The sequence below is a fragment of the Rattus norvegicus genome, chromosome 18, assembly GCF_036323735.1.
Source record: "Rattus norvegicus strain BN/NHsdMcwi chromosome 18, GRCr8, whole genome shotgun sequence".
Taxonomy (NCBI): domain Eukaryota; kingdom Metazoa; phylum Chordata; class Mammalia; order Rodentia; family Muridae; genus Rattus; species Rattus norvegicus.
The window spans coordinates 70,459,322-70,478,151 of NC_086036.1; the positions used below are offsets into that span (position 1 = coordinate 70,459,322).

Here is an 18,830-nt window from a genome sequence, read left to right on the forward strand (position 1 = left end):
AAAACACTGCACTGAGAGAAACTAGTTGGTCACAGAAGGCAACATACTATATGTCATTTACATAAAATGTCCTGAATACATAAATCTGTAGAGGCAGAAAGTTCATCAGGGTAGGTAGGGTATGAAGACTATGGGGGAGGGGAGGTGTGGGGGGGGCAGTGGGAAGCAGCTGATAACACACAAGGGTTTCTTCGGAGTCGTGGAAATGTTAATAGCTATTCTTGTGGTTCTTCCACTCTGTCAGCATATGAAGAACCAGTGTATGAATGAGCAAATTCTATGACGCGTGTCATAGCTCCAAAACCATCCATGACCCTGTATTTGCATAGAGTATTTGCATCGGGAAATGGGGAGCAACCTTGGAAGGTTTCATTTGAGGCCTCAGGAGGTGAGGTTCAGATCGGTTGGACAGAGGCGGAAGCAGGGTGCGAATGATTTTAAATTGCAAAGACTTCCACCCAAGACTTGTTTGGATTTCTTCTAGGCAACTAGGACTAGAGGCAATCCTGACGTTCCCCAAGAATTGTGATATATTCCGGATTGATTGATCGATCCATACCAGGGCAGGGCGGGCAGACACACCCTTGAGAGAGCTGCCTACCAGGCCACACACACTGCTTAGCACGGAACGGTGACATCTGAAAGAGCCATTTGCTCATGTCAGTGATGAGGAAAGAACAGGCCTGTGAGCCCCGTGAGAATGGGTACCAGGCTTCCTTCTGTGTGTCCTCAGAGCATGTGGCTGTGACTGCTGGACAGCCTGGTTGTCCTTACTCTGTGTCAGTAGAATTTTTTGCTGTTCAGAACTCCAGGATCTTGGCTGAATCACATTAAAGGACCACTGAAGACACTTACACGTACAATTTCAGGTTTCACAAATGATTATCACTACAAATAGTTATTAAAGAAAAACCTAAAATGGCTTAAAAAAATCAAAACAAACCTGGGATGTTTGAAGATTTCCTTAACCATACTCTATTACACACAGTCCCCCAAAGTGTGCAATGCCAGTACCTCAAATTTCCCTCCCAAAGGAGTAGTCAGTTATACCTGCATTAAAACAACCACTCCACTAATGGGAGCTACTGCTTAATAGCCCAAAAGGAAGGAAGTTTACTATTTTAGAAGAGTTCTTTCTGTACCTCAGAGCACAGGGTAGATAAATATTTGCATTTTTTCTTTGCCAAATCTCCTTCTAGGAAGAAACAAACATCCAAGTCTGGTTCTGTGTACAGCAAATTCCTGCCTCTAGATCTCTCCTCCTCCTATGTAAACTTCTAACTTTCTGCCAACATCAATCTTCCTGCTGTCAACATTTGGACAGTTAATGGCTCTTGATTCAGGAAACATTTATCTGCAGCTTTGGTCCTCTTGGGTACCCCCTTTTTCTGAACCTTCAGGCCATTGATGGTCTCTGTATTGGGAACACAAGGCCCTGCTTTGTTCAGGGGTGGTATTCCCAGGCTTCATTACAAAACTAGGATACAACTCAGCCCAAAGGTAAAAAGAATTCCCAAGTGGTTGGAGCAGCTGAGCCCTTGCCCACGCCCACGCTCGAGAGTATGTTTGTCGGTGTTTAGATAAAACAAACATACTTCCCGCCTCACAGAGCCATGGAAGGCGAAACACAAGTCAACACGTGTATTCTTGGCAACATCTCCACCCAACATGGGAGAGGTGGAGGACCACCCCTTCTTCCCCCCGCAACTCTGGACTTCAGGGGTCCTGGCGCCCGATATGTCAACTACATACATCCCCTCGGGATTCCAGTGCCATTCATTTCCAGTGCCTACCTCCTAACTGGTGGTGTGAGGAGGGTCAATCCCCTTTCCTCTACGGCTGTTCCCTAGGCCTCTGTGCTCAGGTGGACTTAGATCAAGGACAAAGGCAACACACACCTGTGGCTGCCCAAGATGCTCTGAGGAGACTGTGGCGGTCTGGGATTCTGCTGCTGCAAATGTCTGCAAGCCCAGGCCTGTTCTATCCTCTGCCATGCTGCCCCCTAATTAAGGAATTTGGGGAGTCCTTAGGGCTTGGCTTTACAGTTGAAACCAAGGCACAAATAAGTGACCTAATTTACCCAAATGTTCCTCTAAATTCTCTGAAAGAAGGCCCTTGTATCCCCATTAATGTCAGTGACAGTGACTGGTTGGGTTTTTGTGGACCCCCTACCCTTGTGGTCTTGTCCATTTTCCCTGTAGTTCTGAGGCATTCTCCAGCAGAGGTTTACCAACCGCTGTCCTTTCTGCAGACTCCTCTCTCATCCATGCGCTGAGACACATGTGCTCAGGCTCTTCATACCTTCAGGCTGTGACACATGTGCTCTGCCCTTGCTGCTCTTTTCCACAGAACATCTGAAGAGATAAACTGGATGAACTGACTAACATCTAGTTGCTTGGTCCAGGAAAACCATCTATCTTGTCCCAGGGCAACTGGTCCTTGAAGCTGTGAAAAGCGTCCCTGCCACATACCCTTCTGGGTTTGGTAGTGGATGGGGAAGTAGCAACAGGATCTTGCCCCCCCCCCAAAAAAAAATTCATTAAAGTTTTGTTCTGAAAAGAGAGTGAAGGAATTGAGGCTTTAAATGGGGGAAGAATAGATATGGTGAATTTGGATGTTTTATTACCCCTACTCCATTTTCTTCCTAACTCCTGTCTGTCTGTCTGTCTGTCTGTCTGTCTGTCTCTCTCTCTCTCTCTCTCTCTCTCTGCGTGTGTGTGTGTGTGTGTGTGTGTGTGTGTGTGTGTGTGTGTGTGTATGCACGCACACTTGCACATGCAGGCACTCATATGTACCATAAAAGAATTTGAGAGAGGCCAGGAAGGTAAGCCATGAACAGGAAACACCGTTGGCTATTGGCGAGATCATGATTACACTCCCACCCAGCAGAGTATTGACAGATTTCGTTTTACTTTGACTAATGTCTGGTTTTTGCCAGAGGCCACTAGCATGAAGTTCAGCCCTTGGCCTAAGTATGGTATTCTCTTGTCTTCGTCACCTTACAACCTCAGATAGTTCTGGGTGGAGGGGGTGCTGTGAAGAATGGAGAGAGGGAGGTGGCTCTCCTCAACAGCGTGTTCCAGATGGGACCCACCGGATACTATCCAGATCTTGTGTGGGCAAGAAAGGAGAACCTTATTTTTGGTTTTGTTAGATGGGTGTCTGAGAGTCAGGAAGTTTTCCATCTAGCCTAATGAATGATTGATTTCTGTTGCTGGGTCTCTTCAGCTCACTACAGTGAGCCTCTTGAGGACTTAAATGACTCTAGGGATCCTATGGATTGAATTATTTGTGACCTGGGATCCATAGTCTAGGGATGTTGTACCAAAGAGACCAGGGAATAAGTGAGCTCTGTCGATGAACAGCACTGATATACGTGGCTTCTGCGCCTGTTTCGAGCTCTGCCATTGCATGAATTATCAACTGGGCCTTCAGGCTGATTGCATCTGCTTGAATACCTCAGTGAGAAGCAGGCATTTCACAGAGACGCCACTCCAGGCGTAGTGGAAGGATCTTGGCATGGTGGGAGGAAAGAATGCTAGACTTAAGGTGTCTGACTTGGGTTCTACAACTTTGTGTGGTGCTCTCTCTCTCTCTCTCTCTCTCTCTCTCTCTCTCTCTCTCTCTCTCTTTCTCTCTCTCTCTCTTTTTTCACTTGGAAGTAGAAAAAGAGGCAGTTGTAAGAGAAGGCCCCCGGAGGGAAAGATGTCCACTTTTAGGAGAATTTTCAGCAAGGTGTTCCAAAGATGATTTTTACATTGAGCCTCAAAGAGAGAGCAGGGGACAGAGATAGTGAAGGGAGAATTTTCACAGGAAGATGTAAGAAGAAAGTATGAGCTGAATGACAAGCACCAGTAGTCATGTTTGGTTGGAACAGAAGCGTCTGTGTTACTCAGAATAGACCACAGGCCCCTTGTGAGTGATACGCACTGGTACTAGTTCTTAGGTGATAAATGAAGCTTGCCTGGTCAGGTCCATGCCTGGTCTCTGGGTCTTTATGTCTCCTCATTCTACCCTGGACTTCCCAAGCCTTACATCCCACAGGGCATTCCCTGGGTTCTCACACTCTGTGCACCTTGCTGCAGACAGCCTTGTATGTTAGTCTGAACATGGGATCTTCAGGTCTCTGCTGAGGCTCCACAACACAGACCACAGTGGAATCCTGAGCCAGATCCACCCTACAGGCAGACTGAGCCACCCAAACTGAGCTGTCCTTTGACGTGGTCAGATGAGATCCTTCCTCGTGCCACAGTCGCTCTCACTGGTTGCTCCTGGGCTAATGCTAATATGCTAATGGTAACCAAAGTGAGAGGGCACGCGACGTGTTGAAGCTGGGGCTGAAGCTGGAGAAAATGAATTCCTGGACTAAAAGCTTGTTAGCTAATGTATAACCCGTGGTCAGTGAGGACATGGTTCCTCTCTTGGGGTCTTGGCTACTTGATGTAAGAGAAGAAAGCAGTTCATTCCATTGTCTTTCAGCCTCTAGTTCTGTGTTCTCTGAGAATCCTGTGACACCTCAGTTGACCTCAAGCCTCAGCTGAAGGGAGGGAGATATAGTGCATTGGCAGTCTTCTAGCAGAGCATGGAAACCATGTGGACTCCTGACTTCTTCCTGCAGGCCTTGCAGAAGTTCCACCAGCCTCACTAGCTTACTTTTTCTCCAGAAGAGTGGAGTTATTCACCGTCCATCACGTACCATCTCCAGTATCCCTTGATACCTTAGTTCCCAAACCCATAATTGAAACACACTCAGATCTGTTAGGTCAATGAGAAACTGAGGTTCAAAATACTTGTTCAGCATGAGACTTGCTGTTTCTCTTCTGAGTGTTTCCTTAGAAGCTAATTACTTTCTTGAGACCTTTTATTTTATCTGCCTCTAAAGCACTCAAGAGGTTTTGGACTCGAAAGCTGTGTCGTGGGTGAGAGCCCCAAGGCAAGTATATAACATCTGTTCCTGGAGAGAGAAATCTAGTGCATTTTAAATATTCTATAGGCAACGAAAATGATGGAACATTTATCTTTGCATCTGAATGAAGCCTACAGCAGCTACATTAAGCCCTACAGTGTATCGGGCTTAATGCTCTTCATAATCATGCACTTCGCCGTTTAGGCATAGATAGCAAAGAGCTGACATGAATGGGTGTAATTAGTAGAGCTTTTCCATAGCCAAGCAATATTTGAGGGTTCTCTTTTTTTTTTCCACCCCTAGTATCTATTCATCCATCATGAGATATCTGAGTGCCGACGGTGCACTAGACATGGAGTAGGTGGTTCTCAAATGGGCCTTTGTTCTCAGTTCCATTTAACCATCATGTGTCCTGAACAGGCCTTTTAAGCTCCTGACACCACCATAAACGCATAAACACAGGCTCTCTTCAGCAAGCCCTATGGCCTGTGGAGTAGACACCCACGGCATAGTTAGCTTCAGGCTGGGTTACAAGTTGTGCCACCACACCTGGTTACATTCGAACTCTGAAACCCAATGATATAAATCCAGTTAATGAGGAAGCTGCTTGATTTTTTTTTTCTAAGTGAGCAGTGAGAGCTTAGAAAGAAAAGCAGTGGCACCTGTTGATGGTAGCTGGGAAGAGCAGTTACTGTGCTTTCCCATTAAGGGCTGTTTAGTCTCTTCAAGCTGGGTTTTAAGCTGTGTGAGTTACATTGTATACAGGCTACCATGGACAATAAAGAAGTTAAACTGTGTCTGAATTGTTTCACTTGCCTTAGCGTTCACACCGTAGCTAATTTAACAAAGCTCTAGTGGTAAAGTAGTTCCTAACCCCAAGGCACAACAGTGGAGTCTCTTGTGGAATTTAAAATCCATCCCCAGGTTCCAACCTACAGACTGTGATTCTGCTGGTCTGATGTAAGGACCATCATAAGGACCAATGTGTTGGCCTTGTACACCCAGGTTGGAGAATCTTAGAAGTGTGTCTAGCCTTTGGACTGTAAAGTATGCCATTATCAATTACGAAGCTCATACTTAATCAAGTTGTTGGGGTTTGTTCCTCCTCCTCCTCCTCCTCCTCCTCCTCCTCCTCCTCCTCCTGTTGTTGTTGTTGTTGTTGTTGTTGTTGTTGTTGGAAAAAAGAAATCTCAAAATAGTTTAAGTAAGTTTCCAATGGCGTGACAGGCTGCATTCATAACTATCATGGACAGGCTACAACTTAGATTTACCTGCTTGTAAGCAAATTCATTTTCTTTGTAGTTGTCAGAGGCCATGCTCTGGCTTCTGCTCTCTGAATGTTCTGGATGTTGTGTTTCTCCATGACCATTGTCTGTGTTCCCCCACTGTTTGTACCCACTCATCACCTCTGCCTAGGAATAGAATATGAAGAATCAGAGTACTAAAGATGTCTCAAACAGGGGTGCACTGACGAGGGCCTGGACACATTCAGATGAGTTTTTAGAAATATTTCCCCAGAAACAGTGAGGGGGGGGTGGACTAAGGGCATGAATAACATTGACAAGGATGACTCATGCCATGATGGGGCATAAAAGACAGAAGATGGAGAGTAGAGCCAAGAGGATGTGTTCTAAATATACCAAGGCAATACAGCCATCCAGATTTCATGTAAGGAGAAAGAGAGGTCCCAAGAATCCCCTGTTATTTCTGCCTTGGGAAGTCAAGGAGATGAACAGAAGGGTTAGGGAACTGAAGAATTCTTCTCTGGACATGGAACCTTTGGGTGTCTCCACATCCAATTGCCCAGAAGACAGGTATAAGACAGGTGTAACTCTCGGGACAGCTCTGGGCTAGAAAGTGGGTTAGTTTCATATCCTATTGCTGTGATAAAATATCCTGATACACTTAGGGGGAAGAGGAATTATTTCTGCTTACAATTCTACATTGTAGCCCATCATGGTCAGGGAAGTTCAGGCAAGAACTTGAGGCTGGTAATCACAGCACATCCAAGAACAAAGAGAATAGATTCATTCATGTTCATTTACTTTCTTGTACTCAGCTTGATTTTTTTTCCACTCTTATATAGTTCAGGACACCCTATCTAGGGAGTGGTGCTACCCACAGTGGACTGGGTCTTCCTATGTCAATTAACTTAAGACAATCCCTCACTGGCATGTCCACAAGGCAAGGCAATAGAGATAGCCCTTCACTGAGACTCTCGTGGTAGCTGGGATCTGAGAAGCATAGTTTGTAGGTGACAGACTCATGGAAAAAAGGTAAGCTTCCCTAAGGGATCAGCTGGAGAAGGGAAGAGTGATGTTGCAGTTTACCTTCAGGGAAGCCCTAAATTTAGAAGACGGGGGATAAAGCAATCTGTAGGAAATGAAAACTCCTGTATTTTATGCCAGGTCAAAGGAAGAACTTGTGTTTTAGGTGAATTTCTTAAGTTTTCCAGATCCCAACTGAATAGCTAGTTAAGCAGAGGTTCTTTTGTTCTTTGCTCATATCGTTCCTTGCAAACCAGTTCCAGGACCAAATGAAATAGCCACACTTAATACATATATGTGTCACCATCACCACCAGCTAGCGACACAAACCACAACACACCTGTAAAGCCCAAAGTCGCAGAAAGCATTTCCCCTGTTGCCCCAAAGGATTTTAGTTTCAAACAGAACCACAGTGACTACCTAGGTCTGCAGCCGCATGATAGAGGATCCCAGGAGGCAGTGGGAATTGTCATTCAGGCCGTTGCTCTATGAGCAAAGATGGTATCAGTTCCCACTCATGGGGGAGGGGATGCTGGCCCTCAGTCTGTCCTTGCTTATATGTTGAGAAGGTAGACTGAGTGGGGCATTCAGGGATTCTTTCTCTCAGATGTGGTACAAACAGACCCACTGGGAACAGCACTACCCAATACAAGTTGTATTGCTTTCATGTATGTATCATACTACACACATGTGGTTCTATAAACAGCTCCCGGCTCCTAGCACCTCTGTGAAACAGATGTGGGAAATGCACATATCCTTTACACAGAAGTCCATTTTCATCTTACCAAGTAAACACTTGAGACTCTGGCTGCTAAGCACAAATTATGCAGCTTTCTCTGTGTATTTATGACAGGTTTCTGAATGGCTTGAGTTGAGTTCTGGGCCTTTGAAGGGAGTGGAGGGAAGGGGAGGGCTTGGCAGGATGCCAGGACCCAGTGGCCGACGTAATTGGAAAAAGCCTATTGTCATCCCCACCCCTGGAACCTGAGGTCTGCAGGGGCCCTCATACAGTGCCCTTCCTTCAGATATCCTGCTGCAGCATGCTCTTACCTCTATCAGGCCTGGCTCTTTTGTTGTACCTCAAATGTTTTGCTTGCATTCATAGGCCCAGATTTCTCTCGTAGCAACAATGTCTTTTATGTAGCTCCTGGTCTCGGGACAGAACTCCATTGCGTTAAAGTGACTGTAAATGTGCGACTCTTGGGTCACACCTTAGTCAGCCTCCCTGAAGTTTTCCTGTATACTTCACCTAACTTTACCTCCAGCCTAACTTTCCTCTCCCTAGCTTGCCCTCTCTGCCCTGTTACCACTCCTCTCTGTTTTTATTGCTTTATATTAATACGGGTTTGATACTCCCATCTCAGGTTGTTTCGTTTTGTTTCAATTTATTAAAACAGACAGGATACAATGTTGCCGTTTTGAAACAGTCATCCTTTCCAAGTTTCTCTGTGACTTTTCCCAGTCTCCCAGCAAGCACCTCTGTCCATGGTGCTGACCCAGATGGCTTTGTTGAACAGTTTGTTCCTGTTCTCTAGCATGATGGCTTCCCACTGCTGCCACAGTAGATGTTCTTTGTATCAGTGGTGGTGTTGACAATGTAATTAGAGAGTAGACAGCAAGGAAGAGTAGATTGATTATCCCGGGGTAAATAGAATATTTCCTGACACTCCTGTTCCCGGATGATTTGTCACTATCGAGAAAAGAATAGAATGGCTGAACACCATGTCAGACCTGATGAGTCCTCTCTGTGCTTCCGCAAAATGAGATGTCCTCTCACTCCTGATTTACAAGTAGGCTGGGTACTAGGAGCCTAAGCATGTGACATTCTCACTTCATCTTCTCACAGAGATTCTAGTTCAGAGATTCAGATCTGTGCCTGTCTGAGACTCCACACAGTTAGCCCCATTCTTGCCATAGGTGACCCATGAGGGCAGGGTCACCAGATTGGTTTTACAGGAAGGAAGCTTCAATATATATATATATATATATATATATATATATATATATATATATATATATATATATATATCCACTATATATATGAGCATGGCTATACTCATAGCACAGTTCAGGTGCTGGACTATCCATCCAAAACCTTTTATCTGATACTCTTAATCATGAGACTTGGGCTTTAGGGCATTAGATCAATGATTAACACCTTAGTAAAATTGTGGAGTAAGTGTTTTGATGTCACAGTGTTTGGGCAGAGAAGTTGACAGTGAGCCAATCAGTGCTGAGGATGCCTGACTTGTATTTCACCTTATATCAGGGCTAGATTTGCTAACACTGCTCCATTATTCTAGAAAGGAATGGTCATAAAGAAGGGTCAGCGTAGAGCAGGGAAGGTTGAACAGGGCAGAAACGTGCGTTCTTTCTTTCTAGCTCAGGCACCGTGAGCACATTTCTTGGACCTGCTCAGCTTCTGACTTCTCTTAAGATACAAAGACTGAGACCTGTTGATTTTATGACCACTGAGTGTGAAGTACATGACTAAGGGCTTTGCAAACACCCAGGCATGGTATAAATAGGCCAGTAATTAAATTAAAAAGCAGTTGTACATGAGACATTATGAGGCATGAGATGACTGAGTACCGGGCATTACTCTGAAATGAACAGTGGGTAATTGGTTTGGTCGGGATGACTCCCACGGGCCTTTGTTGAAGAAACTTCAGGTAGAGGGAGTACCCCAAATGCAGTCCTGGGTAGGGGTACACAATGCAAAGACTAAGTGGTCAATGTGGCTGACTCAGGAAACCATCATATAATCTTGTAGTGGATATGCAGTGCACAGAGTTTCCTTTGTAACATGATCAAGTGACTTACAGAGCCTGTCAGAACCGGGGCTCAACATACTCAACACTCTCGGTAGAATCCACCAAACTCGTTAATGGCCTTACTCATTAATGGTGTTATATGTCGTAGCGGGGTCCAAATGCCTGGACTCGATCTGATAAGGAGCTGATAGCTATTTAACGTTTTGAAAAGGGAAAATGTGATTAGAGCATCGATTTAGAAAGTTAATCTGGCAAGGGTATAAGGATATATTAGAGACTTCAGTACAAATTCAAGGCACCAATCAGAACAGCTTAGGGCTCAAGGATCTCAGTCTTAAGAGATGCCAAAATGATTGGCTAAGTTACCAACCATGTGCAAAGCCAGACAGCCAATCAGTAGTAGGATAGAGTTCCAACTCAATCGGCTTTAATGTCTGTATCCTGGACTCTGTCTGGTTCTGAGTCAGGAGGACAGCTAACATGGGAAGAACAACATGGAAGGTTGCCCCATCACTCCATGGGTGGACACACGGTAGTGTACATACCTCACAGGCTTCTCCAAAGGAATTTAGTGGTCTAAGAAGTCGGTTTATCTGACTTGAGCCTACATGGAAGAACCTGTCCTTATTTATAGTCACTAATTAATTACTTCTAGCAGTAAAAAGATTAATCAGTTACTTCCAGCAGTAAAAAGACCCCTAACCAAAAATGTTATGTGTGTACATATAGATACATATATGTATGTGTGTATTTGTGTTTATGTGTATGTATGCATGTCTGTGTTTGTGTGGATGCATATGTATATGTGTATGTGCATGCGTGTATATGTGTGTGTGCATGTGCATATATGTATGTATGTGTGTATTTGTGTGTTTATGTGTATGTATGCATGTGTGTATATGCATGTGTATTGTGTATGTTTATGTGCATGCGTGTATGTATGTATATATATGTATGTGTGCATATGTGCATGTGTATATATGTATGTATGTGCATAGTGTGTATGTGTGTATGTGCATTGTGTATATACATGTGTATATATGCGTGTGTGTGTGTGTTTGTGAGTGTATGTGTGTATCTCACTAACTTTGAAGCTCACCCATTGGTTAGATTTGCTGGCCAGCCAGCCTCAGGGTGCTCTTGCCCTTGCTTCCTCAGTGCTGGGTTTACAGGTGCACACACTGAATTCCGTCTTTTATGTGCCTAACAAGGATCTAAACTTGGGTCCTCCGCTTGTGCAGTGAGCATTCTATTGACTGAGCCTTGTTGCCAGAACAATGCAAAGAGTTTTAAAGTCTCGGAGAGCTGTGATGCTGATGAACTACTGGCTCTGTCTTTGCCTCCTCACCCCGCTGGGTTTGATGATTTCACTCCTTTAATCTTTTTTCTTTTGCTTTTTTTGTTTTTTGTTTGTTTTTTGTTTTGTTTGTGACACTTAACACATGAAGTAGCCCCTTTGTTTTTCCTTCTTGGCCACTTACCTTTGGCCTAGGCCACCCGTCTCCTAAAGCGCCCCACCTCTTGTGTGCACCTCACCTCTTGCGTGCACCATCGCCTTCTCTGAGCAGCACATGCTCGGTTGTCCTCAGTGTTGTGCACCCTGACACTGGGAGTGGAAAGCGATGAGAATCCCTGCTTTCTGCCTCATTTGTCTTTGTCAAGGAAGATGTTTTACCCAGATCCCTTTGCTGTTCAATTTCCTGTATGAGCTGTGCTATAGCAGGAAGCATGGGGCACGGACGAGCTATTGCATTCTGTGTGTTGCTCCCCCGGATCCTTGTTAAATGGAACAGTGTGTACCTCTTCATTCCAAGTGGCTCTCTGCTGAGGACCAAGGGTCAGTACATCCTGCATTCATCCTCTTATTATGGAATGAAAGCTGAGCAAAGCTCCCAAGTCTTGGACTGCCCAGTCTGATTCTTGTCATACACACAGGTAGCTCTCAAGGTAACACCAGAGAGGAGAGGTGGCCCAAGTCATACAGAAATGACTGTTGCCAAGGTGAAGCCAGGCTATGCTGCCAGTCATCTTGCTTAGACCTAAGGACCTGATGACAATCGTATTGAGAGCAGAGGTAGCAGGTGACACCTGACATTGTCTCTAAGGTCCAGTAGATACAACGTAAAGCAAAAGGACAAACAGCAAATGGATGGAAATGGGGCTGGACAGATGACTCGGCATCTAAGAGCACTGGCTGCTCTTGCAGAAGACCTGGATTTGGTTCCCAGCACCCATATGGTGACTCACGAACATCTGTCACTCCAGTTCTAGATCCTCTTCTGGCACAAGACACACACATTGTAAAAACATACATAAAACCAGAAAACATCCACAATAAGTAAGTTGAATGAATACATACATACATACATACATAAATGGGAAAGAGCCTGTTTGAAGGCTACCTTTTAGTGTTATGGGAGCAAGGAGAAAAGAAATGGGCTCCAATAAGAGCGAAATAGCTTAGAACAGAGAGGGATCTTAGAAAGCTGTGGGAAATGTTACCACCCAGGGACTAGGAAGAAATCCCCGAAGGTTTTCACATAATGGGCTGGGTAGCCAGTTTTAGGATACATGTATTCACCTGCATCTGCTTTCTATCCAGAGCCCCTTGGCTCCCTTTCTGAGTATCCGTTTCTGTGAGCTGAGACCTCAGCGTTCTATGTTCGTGGGGACTGAGTGGATCCGGTTTATCCCACTCCCTACTCCAGATCCTTCACACGACTCTTCCAAGCGCTCACACCTCCCTCTGGCCTCTTCTGTCCAATCCCTCTGTCTCTCTCCAGCAGGACAGGTTCCTTTATGTCATCATCCCTTGTCTGGTTTCTCCGCATTGGCCCTGACCTGAAAACAGCTGGTGTTCTTTGTTTTTGGTTTATGTGTTGCACTCATGCTAATAGTACTAGCGAGGCAGGGTAGCCGATCATGGAAGCCTCTCAGTTACTCTGTTCCCACTCTGCCTAGGACACCATGGGAGCTGGCACCAGGAATCCTGAGTTTTAAGCATGCTTCCATTTGGGATAGGAGGGGATTAGCCCCACTGAGCCCTAAGCTGATTATAGCTCACTAATTGACGTCAGGTACATATGTGGTACCAGGCACTGTTGTCAGGACTGACAACTGGAAGTAGAATGTCAGCCTTCCTTGTGGTTTTGTGAACTGAAGGGTCAAGTTCACCACCGTAAGCAATTTCTTACCCTCAACTGAGTCCCAAATGTTTGCCATTCCTCTGTGCTTTGAATAGCTCTGTTCTTGGGGTGGGGGCAAGAAGGGGATGTACCTTTCATTTCTTACGTCTTCCTGTGTTGTCTTTTAAAAGAATAACTGTAGTCATTTATCCTGTGTGAGGTATCCTCTTTTCCTAACTTGAGTTTAGTCTCTCATCCTGTTTGTTGAGATGAAGGTGGCCGCATACCCTTTGTGCAATACATCTGTATAAACAATGTATTCCACCGTGTATTTATACAATGTATAAATCCATGCAATCAGCATGCTTGATACAAGAGAAGACCCTTTTATCAGAATTCAGTGGCACGGAGTATGCCTGTTGGAGGAACAAAGACAAAAGGATGTATATGTTCTTAGGAGAATAGGCACCGTCTTCCTATTTGTAGAGTAAGCCACGGATACACCATTCTTCCACTCAGCGATGGAAGGCCCGTGCTGTTTGAAAACCCTGCTCCAATCTGCTTCCTTCCTTCCCATTTTCAGAGTTTATGTAGGCCTGTGAGCAAAGGCAGACTTTACAGTTATTCACATTTATCCCCAGGAGATGCCTTTTACCAGGTTGGCCCACATCAGAGTTCCTGGCAGGCAGCAGCACCTTGCCATGGCCAGTGACTGACCAGAGCTCTTTCCCTTCCAGAGATGAAAAGAACCAATCCATCATAGTCAGCGGAGAGTCTGGAGCAGGGAAGACCGTGTCAGCCAAGTATGCCATGCGCTATTTTGCCACAGTTGGGGGCTCAGCCAGTGATACCAACATCGAAGAGAAGGTCCTGGCTTCCAGTCCCATCATGGAGGTAAAGCGTTCCCGGGGAATCTCGGGGTTGAATGTGGTATGGGCAATGAAGAGAATCTTTGCAGCAGCTCACTTAGGCAGCACTGACACTCTGCCTCGATCAGGAGAGAGACGGTAGAGACGCCTCTGAAACTCCAGATCAAAGATAATCTCACCTGGTCGTGTCCTGCAGGATCCCGTGTTAGGTGGAATGGCTTTATGCTCTCTGTCTTTGCCGTAGTAATGGCCCCTTGCCTGCCTGCTGCCACTGCGTATGCTGTAGTAATGGCCCCTCCTGCCTTCTGTATCATTGCTTCCTCCCCTTCTTACTGCTAGCCTGGATCAGAAAAGTAGCATTTCCTCAACCAGTAGATACTGTACAGATCTCTCTGCTTGAGAAGGCGGCTCTCATGCAGACTGAGACCGATGAGTTGAAACTAGTTCCTTTCGTCTCTGTGGAGAAGGTGATAAAGGAGAGGCAGCAAACTTGTGACATCCCCCCTTCTGCTGAAGATCTTTAGAAACCGCTACCTACGATGGAGTAGCCAAGGCGTGCATGCCCTGTTTATTTACCCTGTCTGTGTCCTGTCATCAGCTAGGACATTATGACAGGAACCTGGGTTGGCTGGACTTAGAGAACTTGAGCTCAGGCCAAAGTTGTTTCTAAAAATTAGATCTTGGGTGTAGCTAATAATGGTTTAGAGTCAGATCTGTCTGTCTATCTGTCTGTCTATCCGTCATCTATCTATCTATCTCTATTCCTCTCTCTCTCTCTCTCTCTCTCTCTCTCTCTCTCTCTCTCTCTCTCTCTACCTCTCACTGTCTCTATCGTTCCTCTTTGAAGGATTTATTCTGATAGAGTAGAACTAAGTGTCTCCATAGCCTGGTTCACTTCAGTTCTCCCACTGTTTGGGTTTTCCTTCTTTTGCTGGCCAGGAGGCAGATAGAGCTCTTTTTATTTTGTCTGGTAAGTCAGCAGGAATCTGAAGCAAAAACCATAGAAGGATGCTGTTCCCCACCACATGGTTAGCTATCTTTCTTTACACAGTTCCAGGACCGCTTGCCTAAGGAATGGTGCTGCCCAAGGTGGGCTGGGAGGAGACCAGCTGCATCAATTAATCATCAAGACAGTCTGTAGCAGACATGCCCACAGACCAATCTGATCTAGGTAATTCCCGAGTTGAGAATTTCTATTCAAATGACTCCAGGCCATGTTAAGTTGGCAATCAAAGCTAACTACTGTACTCACTCTCGAAGCCAAGGCTCTTTTTCTTACCAAGGTTACACTCAGCTCACTCTTTCTCCAGGCTGGGCAGTCCCTTTGTTCTATTAAGAAAAAGTATAGAAGTGTTATGAAGAGGATGGGGCAAAAACGATGCCCAGCCCAACCAAAAGCCATGCACATTTTGTGCCTTAACCTTCTGGGTGTTAATCCTACTGTCACTAGTTTGACACCTGCAGAAGGGTAATATGGAGCACCAACGGAGAGGAAGTGAAGGTGTTGACAAGCCACAGAGAAGATTTGCAGGGTCATCTGCTGAACTAACATCCTGAAATCTAGAGTCTAAGCATGAAAAGGCTCTGGGGGAAAAAGGGGAGAGAAGGGTACAGAGAGGAGGAAGTAGAAAGCCGATGCTGACAAGAGCATGAACAGACCCTGTGCAAATGTAGAAAATACCTAACAGACCAGCCACAGGAGCCTGAAGGCACTTTAGATGCCAAGGGAAGGATGCATGTGTGTTTTGGTAACTCTGCAAGTGACTATATTGTTGAAAATAGTTTTAATCAAGTTTTATAGAAAAGCAGATTCATTTTGCTTTCTGAGTATGTTGTTAGCACACAGAAAACTTCATTGTTGCGGGATAAGAGCTGTATTGCTAACAGTGTCTCCCTGGTAGACTGATGTGCGGTGAAAACATCTTCCCTGATGGCGTTGAGAGCCGTCCTATGGGTTCCGGGGGTAGAGGTTTCCTGACACTGAGACCCATAGCCACTTGGCACAGATGCCGTGTGGTAAGGAAAACCCCACCCTGTTTGATATTCCTTCCTTTCTGCCATTAATGTGGACTTAGTTTCCTTAAACCTGGAGCCCTACTGGGCACAGCATGTCCGCTTGTCAGGGGGTTTTGGTGATGTTATTGAAGAGCAGAGGTTCTTTTTCTAGTTTGTGAGCCTTCAGATAAGTGATTCTGCCATTTTAGTTTTGTTGAGAGTCGGGGCTTGTTTGTGAAAGTGTAAGGGACACGCTTCCTCGGAACCCTCACATTGAACTTTGCCTGTTCAGAACATCAAATGACGACCTTATTGGGTTTTACAGGGGCTGTCTGGTTTTAGTAATCTATATATGAAGGGTGTTGGAAAGTTAGTTTATCTTCCCCTTATGAAGAGAATCCTTGACAAAGCTGAATGGAGTTTGTCTGGGAAGGAAGCAGAAACAGCCCAGTCGAGCTAACATCTGTTTGTGCCGCATGTCCTCGCCCTGTCAACCCAGACAAGTCATCATAGCCATGGATCTTTCCATTGTTGTGGACCAACACATCTCCTGGACCTTCCATGGTCTCCTTTCTGTCCCTCTGTCCCTCTGCTTTCACCAAAGGCAAGAGTAAATTCAGAGTCTAGGGTCACAGCAGTTTTGGGTTATTTAAGCAAAATTTCTGCCTTTAAAATTGCTTTCCCAGGAAAGCTTTCCTTCCTGCTGAGTGGCAGGAAACTGCCTGTTCTTTAAGAATTCAAAAGCTGGCTTCATTATTTGTATATAAATGAGAACATGGTGCAGTTGAAGGTGCTTTTACCAAGAGAAAGCTACAAGGAGAACGTTCATTTACACAGTGCTTTAGAACCGGTTGGGTGCAGTGGTACACACCTTTATCCCAGCACTTGGGTGACAGAGGCAGGAGGGTGGCAGAGTTGAGGTTGGCCTCAAACTCTATGAGTTTGGCCTCAAGAAGTTTGAGGCCAGCCAGGAGTACGTAGAGAAACCTTGTCTCAAAACTAGAAAAAGAGAAGGAACAGAGAGGGGGGGGGGGGCGGACAGAGACAGAGAGAAAAAGAAATTGATTACTGTCTGGGAGGCTCGTAAAACTTTGGGCCCTGGACTATACATCTGGAGTTTCTGATTCAAAAGGTCTAGAAAAGAGATCAGTACTCTGGGTCTCTCATGAGCGTCGCTGTGACAGTGATGTTTCTGATCCAGGTACACCATTGTAGAACCATCCACCTGTTATAAAGACGAGGGAGGGACCTCTGACAGTGTGAACAGTGACAGAATCCCTGTGGTTCTGTAGCTAGCTGGCCCTCCACATCCTGATGCAGCTGTCACTCCACAACCTCATGCAACGCCCCCAAGGTTTTCATGGGTATTAGAGCATGAACCTTGTCTCCACGACGTTAAGTTTGGGCAAACTTTCTACCCACAACATGCATTAGTAAGTGGCTTTCCACAATAAACTCTCTTGCCCAACACTTGGTATCCAGTTTAAGCTACTTAATCTAAGACTTCTGGAGTTGCAGAAGAAACCCGTGGGCACTGGCTTTGGTACCCTATGTGTGAGCTAGGCCAGCGCTTTGTAGCTTACACTGTGTTTTCTCTAAACCAGATTGGCTCTCTCCATCGATCAACTTTCAGCACTCAGTTGGTCTTTTAGGCAGATTTCATTGACGTGGATCTTCTTCTAACGGTAAAGCAGTTATTCTTGGCAAAGCAGAGAATTCTCTCTTCGATGCTTGGCGACTGACCCAAGTAAACATTAGTCACACTTGGAGTTCAGCGCAGACGAGACACCTTGTTACTAAATAAGGCAAAAGGCATTTTCCAAAATTTTTATTGTGTAAAATATGCATGAGAAAACATTCCACTTTAGGTATATGATTCAGAAATACCTCACATTGTTTGTGTATCTACTGTTACCATCTGTTTCCAGAACTTTCTCATTACCCCAGTAGAAACCTTGTTCCCCTTGAACAATTACTCATTCCCTTACCTAGACCCTTGGCAAACCGATGTCAACCTCTTGTCTTTGACTCTTATTCCTCTAGGGACTTCCCGTGAATGGCATCATATAATACTGGTCAGTGTGTATCCGGTTAACTTTATTTGGCATAGTGTTTTCAAGGTTCGCCCATATCTTAGCTTTTATCAATATTGGTTCTTTTTATGGCTGTCTATGTAAATTCACCATGATTAGGGTTAGGGTTTAGCCATGTCTCTCCTGACAGGTTCGTGGTTGTTTCTGCCTTTTGCCTTTTGTGAATACTCTCCCTATGGCCATTGATACGGAAGTTATCGGTTTTAGTCCCTGCCCGGGAATACTTATAAATTATGGTGGTTACTAATAATTTAAGTATGCACTGAATTTGTCACAGCCTGAGTAGACTGCTGAGTTCTGTGGGAAGGATGCTTTGGCACACTAGAAACCAAGAGCAACATGCAGCCCCCTAGAAGACCAAGGCGTGTGCACAAGTGCTTGGGTCTGAATGAGGAGTGTAGATATGAACTACCCTCGTCATGATTGTGTACATAACTATTGTCGTTCAGGCCCCAGACATTAACTCTCTGCCTTGTGCAACTTGCTGTACTGGAAACCATGAGCTTACGCACTCAGGGCTCCTCCTTCAATTGTTCGCCATTAGTATGGTATCTCTGGGGGAAGCTTGAATTTGGTTGTGGAGAGGAAGCAGCAGAATTAGGAACCCTGGCTGGGAATCAAGAGTTGCCAACAGAAAGTAAGAAACTTTTGTTCTATCAAAGCTGAGCGTAACTTTTTAGATGTTCCAGGTTTAGCCTTCCTATGTGTCAGGAAGTCAGCTTGTGGCTTCTCCAAGTGTCACTGTTAGAAGCAGCTGATTAGTGGCTATTCCGCACAGGCCCTGGCTCACCCCCAAGGGCA

At 45.2% G+C, this 18,830-nt stretch overlaps 1 protein-coding gene across 15 annotated transcripts in view; it reads left to right on the forward strand.

Moving 5' to 3' along the window:
* Myo5b (myosin Vb) overlaps nucleotides 1-18,830 on the forward strand; it is a 300,202-nt gene that overhangs the window by 145,605 nt on the left and 135,767 nt on the right. For all 15 annotated transcript variants that reach the window (XM_063277100.1, NM_017083.2, XM_063277099.1 and 12 more), the window contains exon 5: nucleotides 13,810-13,966. In XM_063277100.1, coding sequence (XP_063133170.1) covers nucleotides 13,810-13,966 — 157 coding nt within the window. The remainder of the gene's footprint in view (nucleotides 1-13,809; nucleotides 13,967-18,830) is intronic.